General features: G+C 38.2%; 1 protein-coding gene and 1 long non-coding RNA gene across 2 annotated transcripts; both read right to left on the bottom strand.

Annotated features, from left to right (window-relative positions):
- Positions 1-2,755: 2,755 nt before the first annotated feature.
- Positions 2,756-3,718, bottom strand: LOC115923311. The gene is made up of 2 exons (XR_004063845.1): positions 3,616-3,718; positions 2,756-2,857 (listed from the first exon to the last, which is right to left on the bottom strand). It is a non-coding gene; the product is annotated as an uncharacterized LOC115923311 (long non-coding RNA).
- Positions 3,719-4,398: 680 nt separating this feature from the next.
- Positions 4,399-13,938, bottom strand: LOC115923169 (monocarboxylate transporter 11-like). Its single transcript, XM_030983490.1, has 4 exons — positions 13,460-13,938; positions 10,930-11,073; positions 4,769-5,098; positions 4,399-4,454 (listed from the first exon to the last, which is right to left on the bottom strand). The coding sequence occupies exons 1-4, from the start codon at positions 13,653-13,655 to the stop codon at positions 4,399-4,401; spliced, it is 726 nt and encodes a 241-aa protein (XP_030839350.1). The 5' UTR covers positions 13,656-13,938.
- Between the last annotated feature and the right edge of the window lie 232 nt (positions 13,939-14,170).

Raw genomic sequence — 14,170 nt, 5'->3', positions numbered from 1 at the left:
CGCATGCGCAGGTATAGATAGTTCATAGGAATAATAGCCCCCGGGCGCGTCATTTTTTTTTCTGCAGCACAGATTGGGACTTTCTTTTAAAAAGAGGTCTTGATTTTAACCCTAACCCTAACCTTTCCCATAGGCTCAACACGCACCTAACCCCAATCTATGCCGCAGAAAAAAAAATAACGCCCCCCTGACCCCCGGTCTCAGGTTTATCGGGTTAAATTTGTAGACATTGGCGTTAATGTATTTGTCGGTAATTGGTGGCTAGTTTAATCGGTAATCGGTGGTCTATACACTGCCCCCTCCCCCCATTGGAAAAGGTCTAGCGACGCCCCTGACTATAGTACGTGCAAAAAAGTTTAAAATACAGTCTAGGCTTTCCGCAATCGGTTTCATTGGAAATAATCGAGAAATTCCCCTCACTAGCGTGTGAAAATATATAGAACTTCTATTTTCGTATTGTTGTACTTTCGTTCGCAACTTCGTAGGCACATGTCGATCCAACTCATTGGAAATGTAATCTGTAAGCAGTGAGTTTCATGTTCTTCCTTTTTTTTTATTTGTTTATTTATTTATTTCTCTCTCTCTAAAAGCACTTTTTTTTTTGTCCCAAAATTTGAAAGTTTGGCCGATCGATATTTTGTTTCGTTGGGGGGGGGGGGGGGGAACCCCAACCCCCAGTGCGTACGCGCCTGGACATCAAGATATGTAGAACTATGATCGACAAACATGATATTGTCTTGAAAACAGTCAGAAAACATGCTGCTATTACTACTACAACTACAAGTAAGAGGAAAATGAAGAAGAAGGAGAGGAGAAGAATCATTTAAGTGATGTTAGTGATTACATTCTAAGTGATAGAGGCATACACATACACAGGAGCGGCGATCTCTTTTCATGACCAGGGGGGGGGGGGGGTACAAAATGCGAGAGACCAGTGGCGTAATGAGCAAAAACTTTCTGGGGGGGGGAGGGGGCAGAAGGGAAGAAAGCAAATCCGCATTACCAACACTTTTTATGTTTACATGCATGCCCGCGAAACGTCTTCCAAAGTGGGGAGGGGGGCTATATAATTAATGGAAGGGTAGAGCGTAGCGAGAAATGCGAATCCCCCCCCCCCTTGGCAAAAAGCTAGATCCGCCCTTGTTAGTGTCCTGCTAGTTATGTATCATAATATGCTCATCTGATCGTAATTAAATGCCTAAAATCCCTGAGCTTCAGGGGGCTCCGCCCTCTCGACCCAACCAGGGGCCCTAGGGCGGGCCCCTGAATGCTTATCTGACCGTTAAAAAATGATAAAACGCCAGAGCTTCTGAGGGCTCCGCTCCGTGGACCCCACACCAATAAGTGTCCTGCTAGTGTCACAAATAAGCTATCAAAATAGCCTCATCTGACCGTAATTAAACGCCTAAAATCCATGAGCTTCCGGGGGCTCCGCCTCCTCGAACCCACCAATGGCTCTAAGGCGGGCCCCTGAATGCACATCTGACCGTATTTTATTGCCTAAACCCCTGAGCTTCCGGGGGCTCGGCACCCTGGACCCCACGCCAATTAGTGACCTGCCAGTGTCATGTATAATGTATCAAAATATGCCCATCTGACTGTAATTAAATGCCCATACCCCCTAAGCTTCCAGGGGCTCCGCCCCTTGACCCCGGCCAATTTACGCTACACTCTACCTGATCGTAAATACTTACCCCACCCACTTATTAGCGTGGCCTGCATGTAAGAGTGGGGTGATGCGGATTTTTTTTTGTTTTTGTCTCCCCCCCCCCCCCCCTCCAAATAAAAAAAAAGTTTTTGCTCATGACGCCACTGCTGGTCACCGTTACGTACCAAAATTTGGCTCGCATAATTTCAAATTTGGGCCCCTCCCCCTAAGAAATCCTGGAACCGCGCATGATAAGGACAGATATCGTTTATAATCAAGAAACCAATTTAACATGTGAATATTTGTTTGACTTTTTAGATAAAAACCGTAAAAGGTCTACTGTTGGTGTTATTTATAGAAAGCCGGAATCAAATCATGAAATATTCCTTGAATTTTACAATGTTATTAACAAATTAAGTAATGAACATAGGCATATTGATATAATTGGGGATTTTAATATTGTCTTATTGAAGGATGATGATACTGTTAATGAATTTCTTCGACTAAACTCTGTACTCGGTATATTCCAGATTATAAAAACCCAAACTCGTATTACACCAAGTAGTGCTACACGTTTGACTCAGGTAGTCCATGTTTGAGATAGCATATAGCTCTCATTTATTTCTTCAAATATGTATAATTAAACCAATAAATAAACTTATTAGAATGTCATGCATTATTTCATGTTTGTTTGTTTGTTTTTATTTACCGAAACCCTTACATACAATTTTTAAAAACATACATATAAATTACATGTCAAATGATAAGAAATAAGTCAATGAAGTATGAACCACACCTTATCTTCAAGTATGATTCAGTTGATTACCCTTTTTTCTATTGATATGCTCCAAATATCTTCATGCCCAAAAAAGTTTGTAAAAAAATATTTGTTTAAATACAAAAAAGTTGCAAAAGCCTTAACGCTTCCGATACCTAATATGCTCCAAATACTTTTATGAAAAAGGAAAAGAAATGGTTTGTTAAAAAATATTTTGCTAATAATGTAAACAGAAGCCAAATCCTGAACTCGCTTTTAGACCTCACTATAAAAGATATAATAATGTAAGACGCTTCCAATACAGCATGTTCAGACCGGGATTGCTTTCGGTCTGCATCTCACGACCACTATTAGGAGGAGAACGATGACGTCGATGAAAGCTAATAGTTTAAACGTTGCGTTGTAGGAGGAGAAGTGATCCGCAATCATGCCTGAAAAAAAACAAAGAGAGCATTTTGAATACTTCATGTTGATCTGAATACATACATAAATCCCTTAAATTACAGTCATTCGATCAGTCACTAGTTTGTTCTTATTTAATTCATTGTGTTAGCTCATTAAATCCACAGTGGAGTCCATAATTCAATCCAATCTATTTAAATATAAATAGACACTAATGTACATCATTTTTATAACCCCAATTTTATTTTTGTCTGCGCACAGCTCTCTTTACTGCTGCCCTCTATCGCTGCCATTCTCTTTCTCGTCTGCGTTTGATATATAGTACATGTTTCCCGCCAATGGGCGTGGCTTTGATATCCATGGCAGCCAGCAACGCAAACGAGCTTTTAGTAACCGGTAGGGAACCGTACCTCAAACCTACTAAATTTGATATGCCTTTTTTTCTGTTTACCTTGCAATTAACAACATTATAAGTGTTTGTAAGCAGTTACATGTAGAACAATTCAGTTCATGCTCGTGTTTAACTAATATCATTCAAAATCAACTGTTAGAATCTCGGCGAGAATGAATATTTGGAATAAATCTTATTAAATCAATCTTTTCGCTCTAATGAAGGTTGTAAATCAGAGTTTAACCTTTCTGGAAACAACCTGAAAACAAACAAAAAAAAAATCTGTTTTTATTCAATTCAAGCTAATTTAAAAGAATATTTGTTTATATTGTGATTGCTTACACAAAAGATAGTTTAATGGCTAATTTACATTTTAGGTTGTTGGGGATTCCTTACCACTCAAATAGCCACCAAGAATCATCCCGAATCCGATAAAAAATTGGTCGACTGCAAACGCGACATCATACTTTTGGGAAGACGCTCTATCCCTCACGATCAGATGACTCAACACCGCCTTCCCTGCTATTGCCACGGAGGAGATACATGTAGTCACCAACATGGCGTAGTAGTTGACGAAATACACATTGCACAGAAGAGCGGCGATGTCCAAGATTGTAGCGAAGAGAAAGAGGTCGACAGGTTTGACAAGGCTGTTGGTAAGGGAACCAACAGCAACCCTGCTTAAGGCATTCCCTATTGCAGCTGAGAAAGTGATGATAATGGTGTTCCGGACCGAGATCCCTCTCTGCAGAGCATAAGGTACAAGAAAGGAGTGCCAACCACTCCAAACTATATGCGACGCCAAAGTAACACCATATACCAAAATAAATATAGGATCCACGTACAAATCAGATTGGCGAAGACTGTTGGTGATCCTACGAAAAATTCCGCTGTCGTCTCCGTTTTCATCTTTAAAGAAGAGTTAATTAAAAAGGCCACAAAAAAGAGGTTTAATGTCCGAAACACATTTGGAACGATATTACCTTTTACATCGCACACTACATTATGTTATATGTAGGTCTCTCATTAATTTTATGATGATGATTATTACATATGAAATAATAAAAAAATGAACATCAAATCTACAATTCCCTTCTCTGGTCGAAGGTCATAATATCATCTCAAGAGTTGGATCTTTGTATGGTTATTGTGATGTATATAGTAAGTTTCCTGATCTCATCACATTTCATCGTTAGTAGGCGGGGCAAAACCCTCGTCCATGTCCATAAAATGATCTGTTTCCGAGATGGCGCATGTTAATTAGCATCAAAGCATGTATGTTAAAGTCGGACAAGGTTACGTATTGTCGACAATGATTTATAATTTATACCAGTCTTCGTAGACTAACCAGTCCCGGCAAGAGCACACGAGACTAACAGCCCACGAGACCGACAATGTAGATCTATCGAATCTTCCAGCAAACTGTCGACAGGGTTAAATGCCGACGAGACCAAATGGCCACAAAACCGACATACTAGTCTTTTTGGCCCTGTTGAAGGTCCACGAGACCGACATTGTCGCTCTAATAGGATTTTCCGATTGAACTCACCTGTTATGTCCTGACTTGTGCTGGTATTGCATTCTTCTCCCTTGGGAGAACTTGGGACACTCTGAAAACCATTTCTCTGTGTGCTACTCTCATCTGATTCCAACTTGATTGCCATGCCAACTGGGATAATATTAGCCATCAGAGCGCTTATGATGAGCAGTCCACCTCTCCAACCGTATGCTTGACGTAAGAATTCAGCTAAGAGCGGTAACAGAACCATTCCGGCACCATATCCAGTCAAACCAAGGCTGAAAAGTAGGTTGTAATTCTCCTTAGCAACACGGTGCAATGTCATGATACAACATATATTAACCATACAATATCCAAGACCTGTTTATTGAAAAGAAAAGAGATGGGGCCATTTACATTTAATCATCATATCCAAATATATTGCAAAATGTACAAGAAAAAATGTCCTACTCCACGTTTTAGAGAAGGTATATAATAATGTATTGATTTATTGATTTGTTTTTTATTTCTGATATTTAGACGAGGTGGCTCATTATCATCAATAATGGTAGTCTTTTATGAAGCCCTGTTAAACATAATGAGGTACATTATAGTTTAACAAATATATATATAATATTATTACCCGTATCAGACATCTGAGCTGGTCATTTACAAAACCGTATTGCCCTAGTTTTCACTAGCAGTGGGAACGGAGGGGTATATTCTTTGTATTTTCCTTGGTCTCCCTGCGCGTATTGACTTTGCGTGTAGAGACGAGTGAAAATATACCTTGGTATTTTCCACGGTCTCGCATATCCGGGTATCTTGTATTGACCGCGCCGTATTTTGTCATTTTTATTGCGCATCTATTGGGCCGTATGCATAAAAAGTAGCAATTGCTTGCAAGCAATTGCTTCAAGCACAAGCAATTGCTTGTCAAGCAAAAGATCAAGCTCAAGCAATTGCTTAAATCCGTATGCATAACATTTTGCTTGTGCTCAAACCTTTTGCTTGCCTCCAGCAAGCAATAATTGCCTACGATCTCAACAATAGCGACGTCACGCCGGTGCGAACATCAATCATGGGAGAACAAAGGCAGGTTTCGCATACTAGTAGTATATTCAAATGAGCGTGGCCTCCATGCTCTCCACCGTTGTCAGACATCCTCCCCGTTTTTCATCATGTTCAGGTATGAACCTGTGTGCTAATCACTCAACGTTCTCTTTGTCGAAACGGAATAGTTTCCGATAGGTCTCGGGAGCAATTTCTTCTCGATTTATTCTACTCCTGTACAACTTTGGTCTTTCTCTAACGAGCATAAACATGATGCTTAACCGCGAACGTCCCGATTAAGCAAGAGCTCAAGCTGCTATGACGGAGCTTGAAAAAACGTAAGCAATTGCTTATAAGAACAAGCAAAAGGTTCGTTTTATGCATACGTTTTTAAGCAATTGCTTGATCTTTAAGCAATTGCTTGCGGACATCAAGCAATTGCTTGTGCTTGCTAGCAAAAGCATTTGCTTGCAAGCAAATTATTGCTTATGTTTATGCATACGGATTCAAGTAAAAGGCTAGCACAAGCAATTGCTACTTTTTATGCATACGGCCCATTATGCGTACGAGAACCTGCGCACTCTATTGTGACGTAATAATCACACCAAATGCACACTGTTTGCAGTGTATCGAAAATTTTGTCAAGTACTGGATGCACAGTGCTGGTTTGACAAAGTTTGTTCAGTTCTTGAGATTGTCATGGTGGATTTCTGTATTTGCTCTAGATGTCTGATTTGGATAACAATACAAATATTGACTGGCTTTACTTTCGGGGGATATCAGAAATATTGACCGCGCTAAGACCATATTGCCCTCGTCTTTCGACTCGGGGCAATATGATCTGAGCTTGGTCAATATTTCTGATATACCCCTCAAGGCCAGTCAATATTATATAAATATAATTGATAACAAAATCTTGAACATAAATTCATAACAGCAATAAACAATAGGTAAGGACATGTATAAACATATAAACAGAGTATTTGGTATCCTCGCAATATAAACATAATTTTGTGTTTGTTTTGTTTTGCTTTGCTTTTTTTGTTCAAGAAAACGTTGTTGCAAATAATATTTTAATTTAGCATTATAGGATAGACAGTAACTAGTTTTTAAATCCGATGTAAAGTAACTATTAGCAAATTTCAGTAAGTATAAGACCTTGAAAAAGGGCAACATATACTTTGATATTTTAATTGTTATATACATATTTACAACACCAACTAAAATTACAGGAGAGTAAATTACTGAATAATATGAACAATTAATGCATGTAATCTAGTATTAAAGCAATTGAATGGACACTCTTTAATAACATTAAAAATATAAATGTATATATAACTGATAACAAATTGTATGAAATCATTCTTTAAGTTTGAAAAGCATTATATTATCTTAAATTCAAGATTCTTGCTTTCTGGTTAATAGGCAGAAGTGCGGGCTTTTTCGCTATTGGACCGTTACGTATAAATTACCAGGCAATAACAAACACTTCAGCGCGGGAAATCGTTTCTTTTGTGCGTCAAACGTTAAAAAATGGGAGTTGTTGCTACCATGGGTGTCGATCCCGGGGGGGATGGGGGGATATATCCCCCCCAATATTTCAGGTGGGGGGGATGGCCTGTACAATCATCCCCCCCAATAATTCACCATAAAATTATTTTTTTAAATGAAGAGAAAAATTAATGATGAGAGTCCGATGAGAGTAGTTAATTGTTATTACTCGCAAGATGACCATCAATATACACATTTTGCTATCTCATTTTCATAATACATACATTATATACGAAGTTAATAAGACAACCGTATATGAGACAAGAATAAATTGAATTCTCGCTCATACGGCTTCATCAGGAATTGATGAATTTATTCAATTTGTTCAATCAACAGCATATCATAGAAATGCAGTGCGCCAAATGCAAAGACGCAGCATCAAAAGCAACGAGCTAAATGTTAAGCGCGAAGCACAAAAGTAGCAATCTGCAATGCACATCAGACAATCCTGGACAGTGTAAACATAGATGAACTCTGTGACGATTTCGTGATGAGATCGGAGACAAAGAGAAAGATTTTCGGACATTAGTATGACTTATAAAATAGTTCACTAGTTGTTATGTTGTTTCCGTTCACCCTTTTTAAAATTCACGTCATTGTATCTTTATTTTTATTTTTTTCACTCATTTTATTTCCTGATATTTCCTAAAACATTTTTCATTTTTGGAGAAAGATTATTATGTCACAACTTATTTTCAGTTGGGAAACTGAATTCAGACAAGGATTAATATAGAGAACAGTACAATGAATCGTCTTCTTTCTCTAATAATTTAGCGAACAGGGCAAAGCTGTTAGGGGGGCAACTGAATTCAGACGTGGATTAAGAGTAATAATCAAATGAAACGTCAAAGTACACGATACAACTAATCGTCTTCTTTTACTAATAATTTAATAAAACGTGAAAGCTTCCGCGCTACGCGCGGAATGGGCGAAAGTGAATACAGACAAGGATAAAGAGTAATAATTTATTGAAACATTAAAGCTTCAAGGTAGGGGGGAAACTGAATTCATGAAGGACACGATACAACAAATCGTCTTCTTTCTCTAATAATGTAATAAAATGTGAAAGCTTCCGCGCTTCGCGCAGGATTGGGTAAAAATGAATTCAGACAAGGATTAAGAGTCGAGAATGGTACATAGAATCGTCTTCTTTCTTTAATAATCTAATGAAACGTCAGAGCTTCCGCGCTACGCGCGGGGGAAGGGGAACTTGATTCAAACCAGGATTAAGAGTCGAGAATGGTACATCGAATCGTCTTCTTTCTTTAATAATCTAATGAAACGTCAGAGCTTCCGCGCTACGCGCGGGGGAAGGGGAGCTTGATTCAAACAAGGAATAAGAGTCGAGAATGGTACATAGAATCGTCTTCTTTCTTTAATAATCTAATGAAACGTCAGAGCTACCGCGCTACGCGCGGAGGAAGGAGAATTTAATTCAAACAAGGATTAAGAGTCGAGAACGGTCCAACGAATCGTCTTCTTTCTCTAATAATTTAGTGAAACGTCAAAGCTTCCTCGCTTTGCGGGGGGGGGGGGGACTCCCCCTCCCTGCACCCAACCCCCTAGGAACCGCGCTTCGTGTGCTAACTACCGCCCCCCCTTAAATTAAATCCTGGCTACGCGCTTGGGAGGGGTGCAACTTGCCACACGCTTCTACCACTTTGGTTGCTTTGATCCATTGCCGAAAATATTTTGGCACCTATCATCCCCCCCAACCACGGATACAAATCGACACCCTTGGTTGCTACCTTGTTTGGCGTTCAACAATAAGGGATAGAGCAACGTCGATCTGGCGCTGCTCAGTGGCTGCCGGGCTCACGATCAATTGGGCAAAAAGAATTTCCGTTTCGGTTTAATAAAATTTGGAGTGGACTAGATGAGGAGGAGGAGAATTATAATTTAAGCCTTAACATCATCATGATCATTAATATTTTCATTATCGTTCTAGTGCATATTGGGTATTAATAGTATGCACGTAAGTACATAATTATCATCTCTTATATTCGTCAGACCTGTGTTTTTTTTGTGTGTGTTTTTTTAAAACAGATATCTAAAGAATTGCATTTGCATTTTTTTTTTAAAACTGGCACCTATTAAGAACTGGACACACGAACATGTTCAAGATCATTTGCATAACGTGCCGTTATTTAGGCGCCATTGTTTGAATTTTGCATATCTCTAATCATAACACTTCCATAATTTATATCAAGACAATTCAAGTTGTTGCGCAGTATATTAACATATTTCATGAGCACGTACATGTACGTCTCCCCGACATCCCCCGCGCAAACTTTGACTATTGTTATGAATATCGCACACACGTGTATACGAGAGAGAGTGTTTTTACTCCCGTCAGCCCAATCAAAACTAAAACATCGGGGTTTCTTAAACATGATTTGGGTTCCTGATCCTATTCGCAACAATTCGAACTTACTGCTAGATCCTTTTGACCATTCAATTATAATAAGCGCGCACACAAAAATGGCAAAAAAGAGGCAGATTTTAAATCTGCTTTAGCTCCTCAAAATGGACGCTGAACCCCAGCCCCCCCCCCACCTCACCCATTTGAAAAATGTTATGTTCTGAAAGAATACAAAAAATCGCTTTGCGTATATGCTGGCTCCCAGGATTTAGCCCCAACAAACCCATAATTCATTGAATGTAAAACAATTTTTAATATAAACGCATTACAGAATTTGCTTTTCAAAAACTGAATAACCTGCTTCATGATTATTTTTAAGTGGATATTCAAAGAAAATCACAAATATTTCGACTAATGTATCACTAGAAACTAGTAAGTTAACAGATGGCCATCGTAAAAGTTTTAGGTCAACTACATCGGGTGATTTATAAAAATACAAATAAAACCACCTCCATAGCATCTGGGATATACGAGAGATTCGCCATAAAAATAACGACGTTTTAATGACGTCACATAATGCACCAATACTGCTCTAGCAGACGACATCCCATAAAGAATGAACATAACTGCAAAGCTATTATTTCTCAAATTATAATGAGTTTAGTGTATATAAATGTGATGGCATTTCAAATCATTCAAAAGGGGATATGAAACCTATTCTGATAACTAAAATCATTGTTTGTAAATACACAGGATAGGGGCTAATTAACAATCAAAGAAACTAGACTTTCAAATTGAAAACGGAATGATATTTAGGATGGAATTTGTTCCCCCTTGAAACGCCGAACCTACCGCGGTGTGTGCAGATGAATATGGCGTCTTATTTTGTTTACAAGCGACAGATTCCTTTATTTTTGTATCGCTGCATTTGTCATCAAAATAAAAACATGCGCGGGGTTTAGAGTGAGGCGATAGATTATACATTCAGCCAGACGGTAGTGAAGTAAAATCATGATGTGCTACATTTAACTGCGATTTTCTCTTTATTATTCTGACATCAACACAGTTAAAATAATGGCTCACAAACGTCCTTTATTATTATCTTCAAATGAGTGATTTGATGAGAGTAAGTTAATTTAACCCCCCTTCTAACTGTTTACGAAAAACTATAATGTAATCAACTGTAAGGTTTAAACAAAGAAAGGTCTTTCAACATTGTTAGTAGGTTTGGTGCACAGTTTCTTACCGGTAATTGACGGATAAATTGCCATTTGGGCGTTGCTGGTTGCCATGGATGTCAAAGCCACGCCTATTGGAGGGAGACATGTACCAGATATCAGGAGCAGACGACGAGTCGAATGGTGACGATAGAGGGCAGCAAGGAAAGGAGCTGTATGCAGACAAGAACACTCTCGGGCTCAGTATTGTAATTGATATACAGTGTCTAAAATACATCAAATAGTTATCATCAAATGAATATACGTTTACACAATATAATTATTACAATAATATTATTATCGATTATTTAGGACAGCTATGAGCAAAAACAAAATACCATTGAGCATATCAAAAAAAGATTGTGAAAGGAAACATAGCTTTCTGTTTTAAGGAGGGAGGTGTGACGCGCCTGCGTGCGCTTGGAGCCAAGACTAGTTAATAAAGTGTTCGTTATCGCAGAAATCTTGACACGTAGACATTAGCATCCTGACTGTTATGTTTTGGGAGTTATTGTGGCGGATTTGGGATGTGCAATGCTTGTCTTTGGTGGCGAATCAGATTGTCGTGGTTTTGTGTTGCCTATTATCGGTGGCAGTGCCCCTTTCCCCCAGAAAGCGTCCTTTTTTGTTGTTGCCTCCCCTTGTACATATTATTTTTGAATATAAATTCGGCGAAACATTGCTGCGACCAGCTACAATGTAGTTAGCTCAAGCGAGCAGCATACATGTAGCTAGATGTATTATTATGCAAAGGGGCGCGCTGTGCGCAACGACTCATTTTTTCAGCAGCTTAGGCACCGTGTTACACTTTAAGACCTCAACAGCCGAGGCAGTGGACTATGCTCACAACACGAACTAGTGCGGAAGGAAAGAAAAGGAAATTTTCATGAATGAAAACAATACACCTGAAAAATGTTCGTTTGAATTCATTAATGAGACTGTTTCATTAATTTTGAGGGGTTATATAGTATTTAATTACTGTAGCGAGTGGACCCCACTTCTTGACATGTACATTTACTTTTTTATGTTTTTGCTATATATATATAACTCTTCGTTGTATGATCTTGCTAAAACACTTTTTAATAAAGATATACTAGGGTATGTGCTATGACATTTGCTTATATATATATTTCAATTTCTTAGCTATAACTAAAATGTGATTCAAAAGCATTTCGTTTGTACACTTTTCTAAAAAACCCTTTTATCACCGTCTTGTCATCGAGGAAAGAGAAATCAATGACATCAAGGAACGACTTTACATCGTTCCCAAATATTTGTGTGACTTTACAGGTCCACATAATGTGTTATACTGTTTCATATTCAGAGCATTCTAACGAGCATACAGGGGACAATACCAATTTCATTTGATATACATTGTAGTTATAGTTCATTGCCAAAATATAAGTTAATACGTTGAACTGAAATTCTCTTGTTTTTGTATCTATTTAAGTTTAAACTATTAATTGGCGTGCTTTGCATATTTCTTGTTGGGACATACCAAATCTATTTTGCTATCGAAAAATACTTGCTGGTCTTTCATTTTTGTCATTTATTAGTATCTTGTCAAATATGTTTGCTCTTAAGAACCGGTAACAGTCGAATACATTCAGGAATAATGATTTTCTCTTTTTATTTTTTTTTAAATTCTTCATTGAACATTTCTACAGTATATTAAATTCTTCACGCTTTTTGACATCACTAAAGAGTCAACATGGAATTCTAAAAAATAAATCATTGTGATCAATATCGAATTCGTTCTTCAATGACTGGAAGGTTTTACGAAGACCTTAAGGAGTAATAATTTGATGAAGCAAGTATATACCTCTCTTAAACATTTTTGTACATGACATATTCATAATTCCTGCAAAGTTCTACAGCATTTGATGTTGGCTGCAAAAGGGACACAGTTTCTTTAATTGCACATTAATATGATTTATTAAACCTATGTATATCTGAAAAATTTAAATTTTGAGAAAAGTCGGGCAACGAATTAACTATATAACTATTTTTTTAAAAAGAGGTAATACTGACGCATGGGAGTGTAGTCCCGTTGATTTACGCACATGCCAATGTCAACGTACACAATCGTAGGCATACAGGCCCGAATTCACAAAGCAAGGTTTGAGCTCAAACCTCCTTTTGTTTCGCCAAACCTCCCTTTGTTATTTACAAACCTGGTTTGTAAATGGTTTGTAAATAACAAAAGGAGGTTTGGCGAAACAAAAGGAGGTTTGAGGTCAAACCTTGGTCTGAGCTCAAACCTTGCTTTGTGAATTCGGGCCACAAAGTTTACGTTATTGTTTCATGCTACTACCTACTCTTGTCCCTCACACAGTCATCAAACTATCTTGTCTTACTATGTTTAACGATATTGTCCTACGTTTATTGTAGTGATCCACTATCTAAATCGCTCAAAACTCTTGATAAACGATCCCCTAACTCCAGCTGTGAGGTAGTTGATTGAATCATCAAAAGTTCAACGTGCATGACGATTTTAGAGATAATTTGGAAAAGGATTGGAGTGGTCGCAGAAGGAATAGTTGAGATTTAGATTCTCACCTGGTAAGTGGCAGAATGCATTGAGGAGACCAAGAGCAATTCCGAGATCCGTCGATGTCGTTCCAAGACTTTTGTTGATATCTTCCAAGTAAATTCCAATGGTCTTCATAATACCCACAGTACCGGATGTCCTTAAGAAGGTACACACCACCAAAGGTAAACTGGGAGAAGTTAAAATATCATGAACACGACCCATGGTAGGCTATGATGAAATGATAAACAAAATATAAATTCGTGTTTCACTTCTGTATTGCTGGGTAACATATACGACATGTAAAATAGACGAGAGTAATATTGATATAACTCCGTGGCCCGAATTCACTAAGGAGGTTTGTCGACAAGCCTAAGTTTATGTGCGTCATAATGCGCTTCGACGTGTTTTTTACAAACCTTCTTATTCAATTTGCATAGTTGTCCGATTGAACAGTTTTGCGTGAAAAGAAGTCATTTCCCCTTTTCAGCAAACAACAAACCTCGACAGTTGGAATTTATGATCTAGAGAAATATTCTTTATTACATAAAAAAAAATGAGATTAATACCCAGTCACCCGAGGGCACCTAGTGGGGCCCAGGGGTGCAGCCAGTGATCACGGTGATACTAACGGAATGCAGATTTTTTACAACATTTCCTTGTACATTTTGAAGGGTATTATGAGAGGGAGCAAAGTACATAACTTGTATTCACTCAAAAGTGTTCAACCGTACATAGAC

This window comes from Strongylocentrotus purpuratus, unplaced genomic scaffold, assembly GCF_000002235.5.
Source record: "Strongylocentrotus purpuratus isolate Spur 01 unplaced genomic scaffold, Spur_5.0 spur5_scaffold_13, whole genome shotgun sequence".
Lineage (NCBI taxonomy): Eukaryota > Metazoa > Echinodermata > Echinoidea > Camarodonta > Strongylocentrotidae > Strongylocentrotus > Strongylocentrotus purpuratus.
Note: the sequence above shows the minus strand (reverse complement) of the source record. Positions and strands in the feature narration are given on the sequence as shown.

Coding starts and splice junctions, on each gene's coding strand:
- LOC115923169 (XM_030983490.1), bottom strand. CDS start 13,655: ATGGGTCGTGTTCATGATATTTTAACTTCTCCCAGTTTACCTTTGGTG. Junction 11,074..13,459: donor TGCATTCTGCCACTTACCAG/GTGAGAATCTAA, acceptor GTCTGCATACAG/CTCCTTTCCTTGCTGCCCTC. Junction 5,099..10,929: donor AATTTATCCGTCAATTACCG/GTAAGAAACTGT, acceptor TTCAATAAACAG/GTCTTGGATATTGTATGGTT.